Source organism: Nycticebus coucang, chromosome 8, assembly GCF_027406575.1.
Source record: "Nycticebus coucang isolate mNycCou1 chromosome 8, mNycCou1.pri, whole genome shotgun sequence".
In the NCBI taxonomy this organism is placed as follows: Eukaryota; Metazoa; Chordata; class Mammalia; order Primates; family Lorisidae; genus Nycticebus; species Nycticebus coucang.
In genome coordinates, this window is record NC_069787.1 from 108,995,042 (window position 1) to 109,012,075 (window position 17,034).

At 41.0% G+C, this 17,034-nt stretch overlaps 1 protein-coding gene across 2 annotated transcripts in view; it reads right to left on the reverse strand.

The window, feature by feature from the left end:
• Window positions 1-17,034, reverse strand: part of GK5 (glycerol kinase 5) — a 77,474-nt gene that overhangs the window by 30,932 nt on the left and 29,508 nt on the right. For both annotated transcript variants that reach the window (XM_053600754.1, XM_053600755.1), the window contains 6 exons: window positions 16,412-16,505; window positions 8,680-8,811; window positions 4,258-4,333; window positions 2,697-2,758; window positions 2,430-2,503; window positions 2,082-2,142 (listed from right to left, as the gene is read on the reverse strand). In XM_053600754.1, coding sequence (XP_053456729.1) covers window positions 2,082-2,142; window positions 2,430-2,503; window positions 2,697-2,758; window positions 4,258-4,333; window positions 8,680-8,811; window positions 16,412-16,505 — 499 coding nt within the window. The remainder of the gene's footprint in view (window positions 1-2,081; window positions 2,143-2,429; window positions 2,504-2,696; window positions 2,759-4,257; window positions 4,334-8,679; window positions 8,812-16,411; window positions 16,506-17,034) is intronic.

Consider the following 17,034-nt stretch of genomic DNA (forward strand, 5'->3'; position numbering starts at 1 on the left):
TTTTTCCTGTTTCTTTTCTTTTTTTTTTTTTTGAGACAGAGTCTCACTTTGTCACCCTCAGTTGAGGGTGCCGGATGTGGAGGGTTCAAACCCAGCCTGGGCCAAAAACTACTATGATTGTCGTGGCATCATAGCTCACAGCAACCTCAGATTCTTAGGCTCAAGCGATTCTCTTTTCTCAGCCTCCCAAGTACCTGAGATTATAGGACCCCACCACAATGCCTGGCTATTTTTAGAGATGGGGTCTCACTTTAGAGATAGGGTCTTGCTCTTGCTCGGGCTGGTCTCAAACCTGTGAACTCAGTCAATCCACCCACCTTGGCCTCTCAGAGTGGTGGGATTACAGGCATGAGCCACCATGCCCAGCCTTTCTTCCTGTTTCTTAAGTAAATAAAATAAAATCTCAGAGAACAGAAAGCAACAACTATAGGACAGTAGTTTTTCTAGGATTAAGGGTGTATAGATAATTAACATGCATGAGGAATTTTTAATGGGCATTTAAGTATCTTATGAATAATCGTAGAAATAAAGATAAGAATAAAACTGTACAGAAAAACCAGCTAAGATTTTTCATTTTCAACTTAACAGAGGTTTCATTCATTAGTCAAAATAACTCACCCTCACAAATTTCTTTTTTATTAAATGACAGTTGTATGTTTCAATATAATAGATGTAAAATTAAAACCATCCATATCCCGACCATACATTTTTGTTAAAAGATTATAAATTTTGCTAACACAGTCATATGTAGATATACATATGGCAACATTTTAAGGGCCAAAACATATTGAAAGAACACTTTCTTACTCATCTAATATCTTCCAGCCACACCTGAATCTAACCCTGATCCTATCCCTACATTGACTAAAATTGATCCTCTCCAAATGACAATGAAGTAAGTGTAACTTGGGGAATTAAATTTCCCTTCCCTTGCCAGCTCCCCCCCAACTATGAAGACCATCTATCTAGGGATGGGTGGGTGGTCCCATACCTCTGCTTAAGTTATTGCACGAAATCAAAAACAGTATGAAAGGGCCCTTAAAAATAAAAACAGCAAAGTTTTCATTGTTCCACAAGTTTCTTTACTGGTAGATGCTGGCTAAGGATTTTATTCAATGCACATACAACTTTCTCCTTTAGTTTAAATTACCCTATTGCCCAAGCACAGTGGCTCAAACACCTATAATCCTAGCACACTGGGAGGCCGAGTAGGTGGATGCTTGAGCTCAGGAGCTGGAGACCTGCCTGAGCAAAAGCAAGACCCTGTCTCTGCTTAAAACAGAAAAATTAGGTGGGCATTTTGTGGGTGCCTGTAGTCCCAGCTTCTTGGGAGGCTAAGGCAAGAAGACTACCTGAGCCCAAGAATTTGAGGTTGCTATGAGCTATGATGCCACAGCACTCTACCTAGGGCAACAGAGGGAGACTGTCTCAAAAAAATAATAATAATTTAAAACAATTAAAAAAAAATTACTCTGTTGCTGCTTATGGTTACACTGTATCAAATATAAACTAAACTACCTGCCCCCATCACTGTTTTTTGCTTCAGAGTACCAAATATAAACTAAACGTTATTCAGAATACATCTTTAAAAGTTTAGGGCAGTGCCAGTGGCTCCAGTGGGTGGAGCACTGGCCCCATGTACCGAGGATGGCGGGTTCAAACCCCTGGCCCCGGCCAAACTGGAACAAAAAAATAGCCAGGCATTGTGGTGGGCGCCTATGGTATCACCTAGGCCTAGGAGTTGGTGGTTGCTGTGAGCTGTGTGACACCACAGCACTCTACCGAGGGCGATAAAATGAGACTCTGGCTCTACAAAAAAAAAAAAAGTTTAATAGTTTTCTGAAAAACAATATACTAGTAAGTCAGAAAAAGTTATGAAATGTTTCCAAAAACACATAGGATACACCGTACTTCTGGTACTATCCAGATCCCTTTAATTTAAAAAGAAAAAGAAAAAGATATTTTAATTTTATTTTGCCAAGTACCTTTTGTTTTTCCTAATGCTAGTTCCAATTATTCATATACATTCATTTAGTTTATAGTATACTATGTAACGAGAAACCTTCAAGGTTTCTACTTACCAAGGCAACTATTGGTATAGGCACACCAAATATCTCTTCATCCACTGATCCAAAATTGTGGCTTCAAATAAAATTGATTAAAAAGTTAGTGATAGCTTTAATTCAGCAAATCTTTAACATAAGAAGAACAGTTATATGATAAACATATAAAAAGCCGGGCGGCGCCTATGGCTCAAGGAGTAGGGCGCCAGTCCCATATGCCAGAGGTGGCGGATTCAAACCCTGCCCCAGCCAAAAAATAAAAAAAAATTTGAAAGCCCATCAATCATATAATAAAATGCTTTTCCCCCCCAAAATAAAATGAATTCAAGGATTCTGCTGTTTTGTGCATCTAATGCTCATCATTACCTTGTGTCCTTCACAGGAGGCAGGAGGGAGAGTGGAATGGAGATCATGGAGGTAATGAGCCCACTCCAACACATCTGCACACAGACATACATCGTCAGAATGCAAATATTTACATATTTCAAGCGTAAAAGCATTTTAAGACATCATGGTGTACGTGATAAACATACAAAAGTTGCATTTGTCAGTTAAAAATAAATTTAAGAAAATTTAAACCCAACCTCTATTACACAAAAATTGGTGACTCATAAAGAAGAAAAAAATCCTTACCAGATATGGGTCAAAAAGTCCAGTTGTACTAGCATTTGAAAAATCTGTGGCATATGCAGCACCTAAATTTACATTGGAAAAACACATTTATTATCGGATAGTATAAATTGTGGAATAAAAAATAAAATCCTAAACCCTGAATGGATGCTCCCCCTCAGCCAAGAGGACCCCAGAGCAACCTTAAAACCCGAGTTCCAGCCATGACAGGAAGGAAGGTAGGTCCTGCCTTGTTACACTCCCTCCCTTGCAAATGGCCAGCTGGTTTTTTATTTTTCCTGAGGGCTAAACAGACCAGCAGTCTTTCCTGGTAAGAGGTAACCAACCGTGAAGTGGTTTAACCAGTCTACTGAGCATGTTCTGGCATCCTTGTTACCCCTTTTGACACCACGGGGCTGCCAGAATCTGGAAAGCCCAGCCCTTAAAGAGAGAGTTATAAAGCTCAACTGCACATGTGCATGGTCTTCCTTTAATAAATATTCATGACTCCTTCCGCTTATTCAATGTGCATATTTGGCCACCCTGCTGTTCATAAACTCCTTTTCCCATTCCCGGCCCACCCACCCTTGAAGTACATGTTCCTGGGTTCCTGGCTTATGGCCAGGGGCTCTGCTTTCCAGACTGCAAAAATGGCTACTGACAGGCTGCAGCCCTTTATAAGAAATAAAGCTCTCCTTTCAAACTGTAAATCAACACCTCTTCCAAGTTTATCAACCATGGCGATCAATGGGGTGACAAATGTCACAGCCAGTTCACCCTCACATCCTACCCTGCGTTTAAAGACCTTTCTCTACATTCAAATTCATTCTAAAATGTGTATTTCCAATGTGAAGTTTCCAAAAACAACTTCTTACCTAATCTTTATGAACTCTTCATGGTTTACAAAAGTACCTTCATACACATTGCCATTTTGTGATCCCCATTTAAAAATGAAGAAAGTTCAGAGATGCTAAGTGATTACCCATAGTTATACCCAGCTGCCAAAGGGCAGATGTGGCATAGAACTCAAGTCTTATTGATCTTGAAGTTAACACTGCCCTCCAGCCTTATGTATTGTAGGTTTTATCACTATTTTTTTTTTTTTTACTCCATTTCTCACTTCATTGTCTAACTTTATCACCCTTGTTAAAATGTCCTGGCGTCATAGCTCACAGCAACCACAACCTCTTGGGCTCAAGGCATCCTCTTGCCTCAGCCTCCTGAGTAGCTGGAACTACAGACTACATAATACTCGGCTAATCTTTAGAAATGGGGTCTCACTCTCGCTCAGGGAGGTCTTGAACTCCTGAGTTCCAGCAATCTACCTGCCTCGGCCTCCCATAGTGCTAGGATTACAGGAGTGAGCCTCTGCACCCAGCCCTAGCATAATTTTAAAATTTCACTCCTCTTATAACAAACAAATCTGGAGTAAGTCTAGTTTTATTACTACAATGTAGTTATTAGGATATCAAAAAGCAGTATGTCTGAGATAGGAAGGAAAAATAGTTAACTTCTTTTTTTTGGCAAATCATTTCTCTTGGTCAATTTTCAGCTAAGTAGGATAGATTTGGCAGAGTATGTTTACCTTTTGTGAGCTTATGTAATAACCAGGTATCAATAGTCCCAAAGCAACAATTTTCCTCCTCAACTGCCTTTCGCACCTTGAAAATACAACAGGAAAAACTCAACTCAAAAGGACTAAATTATTAAGCGCATGATTAAGTGCAAATCTACTGATATGATACAATCTTTCTTTTATAAAAATTAATATATACATAGAAAAACAATTTATAGAATATATTTCAAATAGTTCTAAGTGATTTTTTTTAATTTATTTATTTTTATTGTTAAATCATAGCTGTGTACATTAGTGCAATCAAGGGGTACAATGTGCAGGGTTCATATACAATCTGAAATATTCTCATCAAACTGTACAACATAGCCTTCATGGCATTTTCTTAGTTACTGTATGTAGGCATTTGTATTCTGCCTTTACTAAGTTTCGCCTGTACCCATTCCAAGATGCACCGTAGAGTTCTAAGTGATTTTATTAAGAGTATGAGATGTAGCAAGGGGAGAGGGAAAAGACTTTCATTTTCTATACAGTATTTTAGTTTTATATTAACCATGTCTTAGTTACTTTTGTGCTTAAAAGTGTTTTTTTAAAAAGCAAAGTACGTATCGATACACCAGTATTTCTTAAAGCAGGGATGCAGGCTGCAAATCCAGCCCGCTGCCTATTTATGTACTGTGAGTTAAAGATGGTTTTCAGTGCTTAAAAAAAAAGGGTATATTTTGTGAAACATAACAACTATTCAAATTTGTGTCCCTAAATAAAGTTTTATTAGAACACAGCTATGCTCATTTTTTTATGGATTACCTACAGCTACTTTCATGCTACAATGGCAGAGTAGTTGTGCCAAAAATGTTATGGCCCTCAAAGCCTAAAATGCCATATTACTAGTTGGACAGAGTCTCACTATGTCGCCCTGGGTAGAGTGCCGTGGTGTCACAGCTCACAGCAACCTCAAACTCTTTTTTTTTTTTTGCAGTTTTTGGCCAGGGCTGGTTTTGAACCCACCACCTCTGGTATATGGGGCCAGCGCCTTACTCCTTTGAGCCATAGGTGCCACCCAGCAACCTCAAACTCTTAAGCTTAAGAGATTCTCTTGCCTCAGCCTCCCAAGTAGCTGAGACTACAGGCGTCTGACACAACACCTGGCTATTTGTTGTTGTTGTTGTTGTTATTTATCTGGCCCAAGCCGAACCCACCAGCCTCAGTGTATGTGGCTGATACCCTACCCATTGAGCAATGGGTGCTACAGGTACTATCTGGCTTTTATAGAAAAATAATTTCCAATCCCCAAACTAAAGCATGTCAAAGGTAACAAAACTATCAAAATTTCTTTAAGATAACTAGTAGAGAAACTATTTGTCATTGTCACCAGCAGTCTGCAAATTGGGTTGTGCACAAGGGCCGAGCACAACTCTGGAGCCCCCCAAACAAGCATGTTTTGTTAGTGAGTTCTGCTCAGGCTTGTTAGTGCTGCCTCCATGTAGGCTGGAGGTGACGGCCAGAAAGAAGGAAAATTGAGTCTCCACATCCTGTGACTGTCTTTGTCTGTCTGAAGTGTGGTGCAGCCAGTTTTATATGATATGCAATAAAAACAAAAAGGCTTTATAAAAAAAAAAACATACAATTTCCTGAAATGCTGGCCAGGTGCAGTGGCTCACGCCCATAATCCTAGCACTCTGGGAGGCTGATGGGAGTGGGGTGGGGTGGGGAGGACTGACTGAGCTCACAGTTTCAAGACCAGCCTGAGCCAAAGCAAGACCTCGTCTCTTAAAAAAAAAAAAATAGCGGGCAGTGCCTGTGGCTCAAAGGAGTAGGGCACCGGCCCCATATGCCAGAGGTGGCAGGTTCAAATCCAGCCCCAGCCAAAAACTGCAAAAAAAAAAAAAATAGCTGGGCGTTGTGGTGGGCACCTGTAGTCCCAGCTACTTGGGAGGCTGCGGCAAGAGAATCACTTGAGCCCAAGAGCTTGATGTGGCTGTGAGCTGTGATGCACAGCACTCTACCAGGGTCGACACAGTGAGACTCTGTCTCAAAAAAAACAAAAAAAAAAAAACATTTACCAAACTAGGAAAGAAAGAGACTTTCCTTAATTTGGTAACATATTTCCAAAAAAAATCTACTGCAAATTCATACTAAAGAGTGAAATGTTAAATGATTTTGTTCCAAGATCAGGAACAAGAAAAGAATGTGTAATCATCCTTTCTAATCGACATACTCTAAAGGTCTCTGCCAATGAAAAGAAAAACAATTAAAAGCACCAGTAGAAGTAAAAATTTAATTATCTGCAAAAGACATAACTGTATGCACAGAAACATGCCCTCCCCAGAAAAGCTATCAAATATTGCCAGAATAACTACGTGAATCCAGAAATATTACTGGATCAATGGTCAATTCATAAAAATTAATCATATTTCTAAATACCAGCCAAAAAAGAAATAGAAAAGAAATAATTTAAAAAACTAGTTGAGATAGCTATAAAACATCAGTTGCCTAACAATAACTCTAATGAAAGATCTCCAAAAACCTTACATAGAAAATTATGGAACACGTTAACAGAAATTAAAGAAAATCCTTTAACAGGAAATTAGACATCATACCCATGGATCCCAAGACCTATTATTATAAAGATATCAATTCTACCAAAATTAATCTACAACTCCAATGCCATTGGAGCACTGGGGCTGGGAGGAGTGTTTATTGTGAGTATAAATTGACAAGTTGATTCTAAAGTTTCCCTGGAGATAAAAAGGACCAAGAAGAATCGAGACAAACCTGAAATGAAACCTGACACTTACCTCATACTAAATACAAAAATCAATTCCAAGACCAGACGTGATGGTTCACACCTTAATCCTAACACTTTGGGAGGCCAAGGTGGGAGGATGGCTTAGACTCAGGAGTTCCAGACCAGCCTGATCAAGTATGAGACCCCCATCTCTACTAAAAATAGAAAAAAATCAGCTGGGTATGGTGGCTTCCTGCCTATAGTCCCAGCTACTCAGGAGGCTGAGACAAAAGGATCATCTGAGCCTAGAAGTTTGAGGTTACAGCCAGTTGTGATAATGCCATTTCACTCTACCCAGGGTGACAGAATCTCACCGTCAAAAAAAAAAAAAAAAAAGCCAGGCTTAGCGGCTCAGGCTTGTAATCCCACCACTGTGGGAGGCTAAGGCAAAAGGATTGCTTGAGCTCAGGAGTTCAAGGCTTGTCTGAACGAGAGTGAGACCCTGACTCATAAAAAAAAATTGAAAATCCCAGCCAGGCGCCACGGTGAGCACCTATAATCCCAGTGGCTTCAGAGGCTGAGGCAGCAGGATGCCCACAGCCTGAGTCTGAGGTTGCAGTGAGCTACGACGCCATTGCACTCTGCTCAGAGCATAGGATAGAACTCTGTCTTGATGAAAAAAAAAAAAAAACAAGGGAAAAAAATCAATTGTACATGGAATACATAGACTTATAGAAGGCAAAACATTGAATATATAATACTGTCTTTATAAGCTCGGAATAGGAAGAACACTTCAAAAAGACAAAAAGTTTCAAAAATATTTAGGGAAGGCAGGGCATAGTAGCTCACGCCTGTAATCCTAGAACTGTGGGAGGCCGAGGTGGGTGGATAGTTTGAGCTCACAGGTTGGAGACCAGCCTGAACAAAAAATCGAGACCCTGTCTCTATTAAAAATAGAAAAATTGAGGCAAGAGGATCGTTTGAGCCCAAGTTGGAAGTTGCTATGAGCTATGATGCACTCTATCCAGGGTGACAGTTTGAGATTTTGTCTCAAAAAAACAAACAAAAAAAAATTTAGGGGTGGCTTGGTGCTCATAGCTCAGTGGCTAAGGCACCCGCCACAAACACTAGGGCTGGCGGGTTCAAGTCAGGCCCAGGTCTGCTAAACAACAAAGACAACTGCAACAACAACAACAAAAATAGCCGGGCATTGTGGCAGGCGCCTGTAGTCCCAGCTACTTGGGAGGCTGAGGCAAGAGAATCGCTTAAGCTCAAGAGTTGGAGGTTGCTGTGAGCTGTGACGCCATGGCACTCTACCAAGGGTGACATAGTGAGATTCTGTCTCAAAAACAAAAAAAAATATTTAGGGTAAATTAAAGTATGGTGTTGAGGAATAAACACATAAATTGTAAGCGTAGAAAGAAAAGGTGATAGGAAATCTCATAGTGTTCTTGATCCAGGTATTGTTACACAGATGTTTGTTCCACACCATCTCACTGAGGGGTATATTTTTGTTTTGTTCACCTTTCTAGATTTGTTGATGCATTAAAATTTTTCTTAAAAAACAAAACAAAACAATTATGCTTTGTCGTCCATTCCAATAGACAGTGGACACTTAATTTTCCCTCAAATAATCAATTACTATCTTAAATTTTTTTCTTCCCCATAGTCTTTATCTCATTTCCATACATACCACCTTTTTTTACCTCAATCATGTTCTGTAAAATCCAGACTAATCGCAAAGAAGAATGCTGAGTTGTGAAAGTGAACAAACTGGCTGCAAAAAGTCGTTTACTTCTCGTGAAGAAGTGAAGCATCCGGCAGGAACTATGTAAGAGCTATTTTTTAAAAAAAAGGAGATTGCGAAAAAAGTATTTATTGACATATGATGTTTCCATGTCAAGTCTATTCAAACAAATTCTATACGAACAAATTCAATAACAAACAGATACTTATAAAAGTGTTCCCAGGGGGGCGGCGCCTGTGGCTCAGTCAGTAGGGCGCCGGCCCCACATACCGAGGGTGGCGGGTTCAAACCCGGCCCCGGCTGAACTGCAACCAAAAAAAAAATAGCCGGGCGTTGTGGCGGGCGCCTGTAGTCCCAACTACTTGGGAGGCTGAGGCAGGAGAATCGCTTAAGCCCAGGAGTTGGAGGTTGCTGTGAGCTGTGTGAGGCCACGGCACTCTACCCCAGGGTGGTACAGTGAGACTCTGTCTCTACAAAAAAAAAAAAAAAAAAGTGTTCCCAGGACCTGAGGAAATCAAATAGAGCAATGTTATCCTAGATGAACCATTTGAATTCTAACATATGAAATATAACACATTTAATTGAATTCCTTTAGCAAATAAAAGTTTTTTAAAACAGCCATTTCTAGCTCTCTGCCCATTCTCTATGAAAGTGAAGGAAGAGAGTCAGGGAGGAGGCTGTATTTGCAGACTCTTGTTTCACTATGATATGCACACATAAATTTCATTGTAGGCCTCTTAGATAAATCTACACTATTCAGTAATAGGGTAGCATTAATTCACTTCTATTCAAATAGTAACATCATCTACATAAAGCTCTCAGCAAATATTTGATTTGGAAAGCTTATATTCCAAATATTTCCACATTATTTACAATATTATGTCTTAGCTTCAAAATGTCTTAATGAATCAAAATCCTGAGAAAACTCAATCCCAGCCAGAGGACTGGATGAGCTCTTATTCTTTCCTACTTTTGGAAATCTTTTGATTTCCAGAAATCAAATTAGCACTAACTCAGCAGGAAACTTCCCAATATAGTAACTACTTATAATTTTATTTAATGCTATCCATACTTACCTAATTGTCAAAGATAAAACATATCATATGGCTTTAGATTTATTTCTCTGTTTTTTGGGAGATTTTTTTTTTTTTTGAGACAGAGTCTCACTGTTGCCCTCGATAGAGTGCCATGGCTTCACACAGCTCACAGCAACCTCAAACTCTTGGACTCAAGCAATTCTCTTGCCTCAGCCTCTTAAGTAGCTGGGACTATAGGCACCCACCACAATGCCTAGCTATCTTTCCTTTTCTTTTTTTCTTTTGAGACAGAGTCTCACTTTGTTGTCCTGGGTAGAATGCCGTGGAGTCATAGCTCACAGAAAGCTCAAACTCTTGGGCTCAAGCAATCCTCTTCCCTCAGCCTTCTAAGTAGCTGGTACTACAGGAGCCCACCACCATGTCCAGCCAGATTTCTTTCTTTTTTTTTTTTGTAGAGACAGAGTCTGACTTTATCACCCTTGGTAGAGTGCCGTGGCATCACATAGCTCACAGCAACCTCTAACTCCTGGGCTCAGGTGATTCTCTTGCCTCAGCCTCCCTAGTAGCTGGGACTACACATGGCTATTTTTTGGTTGTTGCAATTTGGCCAGGGCCGGGTTCGAACCCATCACCCTCAGTATATGGGGCTAGCACCCTACCCACTGAGCCACAGGTGCCACCCTAGATTTATTCTTTAATAAGCAAAACCTATACTTGAAAAGAGCCTTAGGAGCCGGGCGCGGTGGCTCACACCTGTAATCCCAGCACTGTGGGAGGCTAAGGAGGGAGAATCGCTTGAGCTCAGGAGTTCGAGACTCGCCTGAGTGACAGTGAGACCCTGACTCATGAAAAAAATGGAAAAACCCAGCGGGGCGCCTCAGCGAGCGCCAGTAATCCCAGTGGCTTCCAGAGGCTGAGGCAGCCCAAGTCTGAGGTTGCAGTGAGCTACCACGCCCAGCTGGGACTATAGGCACCTGCCACACACCCAGCTATTTTTATTGTTGTTGTTGTTGTTGCAGTTGTCATTGTTGTTTGGCAGGCCCACACCAGGTTCGAACCACCAGCTCCAGTGCATGTGGCCGGGCCCTAGCCGCTGAGCTAAAGGCGCCGAGCCAAACCTACCCACTTTTGTTAATCCCTCCTCATTCCCCCAAAACAAATTTAAAATTTTTAACTTATTTGTGGAAAACAGTAATATAAATTTCTTTCTTTCAATTTTAGTTGATAATATCAAGAAAATCTGTAGACTCAGTTATCTCTTTACTTCAACCTTGTCCTTTTAAATTCCTTTTCACCTTGTTCAGGGTTCAAATCTTTTACTTTTCTTTATATTTAACAAGGCACATATATTTTTTACATCATTTATTAAAATATAAGTCTTTTTAAAAGTATGTAAAGTAAACACTCATAATCCTGTCTCTGATTTGCTATATTATTAAGAAATTATTTAAACAGAAATGGGTTTTTCCTACTTAAGTACACTATGCCTGTCTTTCAAAACATTAGATTTAGGGTGGCGCCTGTGGCTCAGTCGGTAAGGCGCCGGCCCCATATACCGAGGGTGGTGGGTTCAAACCCCGCCCCGGCCCCGGCCAAACTGCAACCAAAAAATAGCCGGGCATTGTGGCGGGTGCCTGTAGTCCCAGCTGCTCGGGAGGCTGAGGCAAGAGAATGGCTTAAGCCCAGGAGTTGGAGGTTGCTGTGAGCTATGTGAGGCCACGGCACTCTACCGAGGGCCATAAAGTGAGACTCTGTCTCTACAAAAAAAAAAAAAAAAAACATTAGATTTAGGATACTTCAGAGATTTTCTGTCAAAACACAGATACCTGGGATGGGGATGTCACGCAAATATTGAACACACTAATAACTGCACTTTTAGTTAACATACAATTAACAACTTTCTCCATATGTCTAACAATTGCTTACTGAGTACTTTCCAGTGTAACGAGGATTGTGGTAGGCCTTGAAAGTGCAAACTGAATAATACAGGCAGAAACCCTGCCTTTTAAAAAATTTACATTGTAGGGGCGGCGCCTGTGGCTCAGTGAGTAGGGCGCTGGCCCCATATACCAAGGGTGGTGTGTTCAAACCCAGCCCCGGCCAAACTGCAACATAAAATAGTTGGGCGTTGTGGCGGGCGCCTGTAGTCCCAGCTACTTGGGAGGCTGAGGCAAGAGAATCGCCTAAGCCCAGAAGCTGGAGGTTGCTGTGAGCTGTGTGACGCCATAGCACTCTACTGAGGGCGATAAAGTGAGACTCTGTCTCTAAAATAAATAAATAAATAAATAAATAAATAAATAATTTACATTGTAGGGTGGTGCCTGTGGCTCAGTGGGTAGGGCACCGGTCCCATATACCAAGGGTGGCAGGTTCGAACCCAGCCCTGGCCAAACTGCAACAAAAAATAGCCAGGCATTGTGACAGGTGCCTGTGGTCCTAGCTACTCACGAGGCGGAGGCAAGAGAATCGTGTAAGCCCAGGAGTTGGAGGTTGTTGTGAGCTGTGACGCCACAGTACTCTACTGAGGGCGACAATGTGAGACTCTGTCTCTCCAAAAAAAAAAACAAATATTTACACTGTAGCGAGAAGAGCAACAAATAAGCAATCAAGTCAACAAATAGGATAATCTAAGAAGACAGACTGTAACCCGAATCATTATTTCACATGACAGCAAGAAATGTATCCTGATTTCAGAGATGCTAAAATATGAAAATGTGGGGCAGCGCCTGTGGCTCAAAGGGGTAGGGCTCCAGCCCCATATGCCGGAGGTGGCGGGTTCAAACCCAGCCCCAGCCAAAAACTGAAAAAAATATATATATATGAAAAAGCATATGTCTCATAACACATGCACTGCTGATGGGAAAGTAAATGATATAGTCACCCTTAAAAACAGTTTGACAGTTTCTTTTTTTTTTTTTTTTTTTTTGGCCGGGGCTGGGTTTGAACCTGCCACCTCCGGCATATGGGACCGGTGCCCTACCTGCTGAGCCACAGGCGCCGCCCGACAGTTTCTTATAAAACAAACCATGCCAATTACCATATGACCTAGCAATTGTACTCCTGGGGCATTCATCCCAAACAAATGGAAAGGTATTTTCACATAAAATTCTGAACAAAGGGGAGGTGCCTGTGGCTCAAGGAGTAGGGCGCCAGTCCCATATGCCAGAGGTGGCAGGTTCAAACCTAGCCCCGGCCAAAAAAAAAAAAAAAAAAAAAAAAAATTCTGTACAAAGAATGCCCATAACATTCTCATAATAGCCAAAAGCTGGAATCAGCATAGACATCCTTCAACAGGTGAATGGTTCAATAAACTGTGGTACATCTGTACTATTGAATACAACTCAGCAATAAATGCTACTGATATAGGCGACGACTTAGATGAATCTCCAAGAAATTATACGAATGAAAAAAACAACTCCCAAAAGGTTATATATATTTTTTTTGTGTGTGATTTTTGGCCAGGGCTGGGTTTGAACCCACCACCTCCGGCATATGGGACTAGCGCCCTACTCCTTGAGCCACAGGCGCCACCCCCAAAAGGTTATATTTTTTAAAATGTATGATTCTGGGCGGGGCCTGTGGCTCAGTGGGTAGGGTGCTGGCCCCATATACCGAGGGTGGTGAGTTCAAACTCGGCCCCGGCCAAATGCTACAAAAAAATAGCCAGGCGTTGTGGCAGGCACCTGTAGTCCCAGCTAGTCGGGAGGCTGAGGCAAAAGAATTGCCTAAGCCCAAGACCTAGAGGTTGCTGTGAGTTGTTACACCACGGCACTCTACCAAGAGCGACAAAGTGAGACTTTGTCTTTAAAAAAAAAAAAAAGAAGTCTGATTCTATGTATGTGACATTTTTTTTTTTTTAAGACAGCATCTTACTCTGTGGCCCAGCCTAGACTGCTTAGTGTCAACCTAGCTCATAGCAACCTCACACTACTGAGTTCAAGAAATCCTCCAGCCTCAGCCTCCCAAGTAGCTGGACTACAGGCACTAACTACAGTGCCCGGCTAATTTTTCTATTTTTATTAGAGACAGGTCTGGCTCTTGTTCAAGCTAGTCTTGAACTCCTGAGCTCAAGGGATCCTTCCAACTTGGCCTCCCAGAGTGCTTGGATTACAGGCATGGCACCCAGCCACATTTTTGAAATTACATTTTTTAAGTGGAGGACAGATTAGTGGTTGCCAGGAACTAGGGATAGGAGTGGGTAAGGAGGTGTATAGGAGAGAGGTGGACATAGTTATAAAAAAGCAACACAAGAAGTATTGGAACTGGTCGTATCTTGCATATGCTAATAGATACATGCAGCCTACAGAGATGAAAAATTATACAGAATAAATACACACACAATAAAATTAGAGAAATCTGAGTAAGATCTGTCGATTATATTTCAATATCCTTTGACATTATACTATAGTTTAGCAAAATGTTACCATTGAGAGAAACTGCAATGTATATAAGGAATCATTGTATTATTTCTTGCAGTTGTGAATCTATAATTATTTCAATTAAAGCTTCAATTAAAAAAAGTATGTCTCAGAATCTTTGAAATAACTGCTATGAAGGAAATAAAGTACAATGTAAGAGATGCTGGGGGTTCTTTTGAATAAAACGGCAGGGGAGGGTTCCCAGAAGTGACACACAAGCTGGACCCTAAAGGATAAGAGTCCTTTTCCCCTAAAAGGAACCAAAACTTTCATCGCACGTATGCTCAATAGTAAGTAGATAAAGCGCTGTACATGTTCAGTTTCATGCTCAGGGTCACATTTCTTCATCAAGATTTGAGATGTGGGGCTTACACCACCAAGTAAATGTTTTCAATAGTCATTATTTATTTTCAAAGGAATAAAACTTTTAAATGCTTCAATCATGAAATATTAAAAACTAAAATTATACATTAAGGTAAACAATTATATGCTATATAAAAAAACAATTATACACTATAAATCCTATAATCTAAGATTATACAGGCTGGGTGCAGTGGCTCACACTTATTATTCCTAGCACTATAGGAGGTTGAGATAGGAGGATTGCTTGAGCCTGGGAATTTGAGACCACCCTGAGCAATATACTGAGACCTCATCTCTACAAAAAGGGAAAAACTAGCTGAGTGTGGTGGTATGCACCTGTAGCCCCTGCTATTTGGGAGGCTGAGGCCGGAGGATGACTCGGGCCCAGGAGTTTGAGGCTGCAGTGAGATATGATGACGCCATTGCACTCAAACCCAGGCAACAGAGCAAGACCCTGTCTCCAAAAAAAAAAGTACCCTATTCAAAAAGTTCACAATATTTCCTTATAACCACTTTAACTCCCTTAATTCCTGTGTTCTTCCCATAACAATACCTCTCAATATCTAGCCTCACAAGTTATTACAGCAAGGTCCATTTTTTTTTTTTTTTTTGTAGAGACAGAGTCTCACTTTACCGCCCTCGGGTAGAGTGCCATGACATCTCAGGACTCACAGCAACCTCCATCTCTTGGGCTTCCGCGATTCTCCTGCCTCAGTCTCCCGAGCAGCTGGGACTACAGGCGCCTGCCACAACGCCCGGCTATTGCAAGGTCCATTTTTATATATTATACTAATACTAAGAAAAATCAATTCAGGTGAGATTATAGCAAACTTGTTTCACTCATGCCTCGTTGTTATATTCTATAATATAGTCTTGTTTGCTTTCATATAAAATATATGTTTTTCAATACTTACGTAAAACTGATGCTCCAGACATGCCCCAGGGCACCATCTAGTGCTAGTACGCTAGCAAAGAAGGCATTTAAGAGCGAGGCATTATAAGTATTAAAATGGATTAATATGGAATATTGATTATGACATCAAATATTATAGGTCTAACCACAAAAGAGGAGCTGGCAAATTGTCTTACCCTCTGACTCAGTAATTTCATACTCAGAGTGAGGGAGATTTGACAGAAACAACAGAATAGCAGTTGATGCTGTTGTCACGTCATCTCCACCATCACTACCAATTACGGATGGCCTACTATGTGCCAGGCATAATGTTAAGTCTGGTAGTTACCTACCTCAATATCCGTGCTCTATTTTTGTAACAAAAGATGATAAATGTGAACATTTCATTCCATTTTGTTTCCATTTCTCATAAGCAGAAACATGAACTCTCTGGTCCACCCCCAAACTTCCTCCCGACTTTCTGAGGTACATGTGGTGGCTCACACCTGTAATCCTAGCACTCTGGGAGTCCCAGGCAGGTGGATCACCTCAGGAGTTGGAGAGCAGCCTGAGCAAGAGCAAGACCTCGTCTCTAAAAATAGCGGAAAAATAAAAAATAAAAATAGCCGAGCACTGTGGCGGGCACCAGTAGTCCCAGCTACTCGGGAGGTTGAGGCAAGAGAATCACTTGGGCCCAACAGTTTGAGGTTGCTGTGAGCTATGACACCATGGTATTCTACCCAGGACAACAGAGTGACACTGTTTCAAAAGAAGAAAAAAGTATGTAAATCTGCCACATAGGCTTTTGGATAAATAATAAGTTTAATTTATTATTAATTTTTACTGATGTGGGGGAGTGTTTACATGTGTTTTCTCTTCTTAATGTCCTAAAACAAAATAATACAATTAAGTCTATAGTTAAGGGACATTTATAGGAAAAAACAGTAATATCCAAACCACAGACAATAAGAAAAAGATTACCTTCAGCATAAGAGAACTATTCCAAGATCTTACAAGTTCAACAGCTCTTAAGTCTTGCCAACTAATAAAGTTGTGAAAATGATTTCCCGTTTTCCTAAGAAAGATTGAAACAGTATTTTGAGACTCAATATAAACCAGACATTAAAAATCTGAAATTAGAGATGAAACTACAATATCAGTGTATAATTTTCAAAAGCAATGCTCTTCTACTTCATCATACTTATCTTCAGACACACTATCAGATACAACCTCTGATCTACAAAAGAAATGAAATACAGGGCAGCGCCTGTGGCTCAGCGGGTAGGGCGCTGGCCCCATATACCGAGGATGGCGGGTTCAAACCCAGCTCCGGCCAAACTGCAACCAAAAAATAGCCGGGCGTTGTGGCGGGCACCTGTAATCCCAGCTACTTGGGAGGCTGAGGCAAGAGAATCGCCTAAGCCCAGGAGTTGGAGGTTACTGTGAGTTGTGTGACGCCACGGCACTCTACCAAGGGCGATAAAGTGAGATTCTGTCTCTACAAAAAAAAAAAAAGAAATGAAATACAGCCTGAGCCTATTTCCACATCTCACAGCTTTAGAACTGGCTTAGCCACTGACCTAAAATACTTATTAAAATTTCTC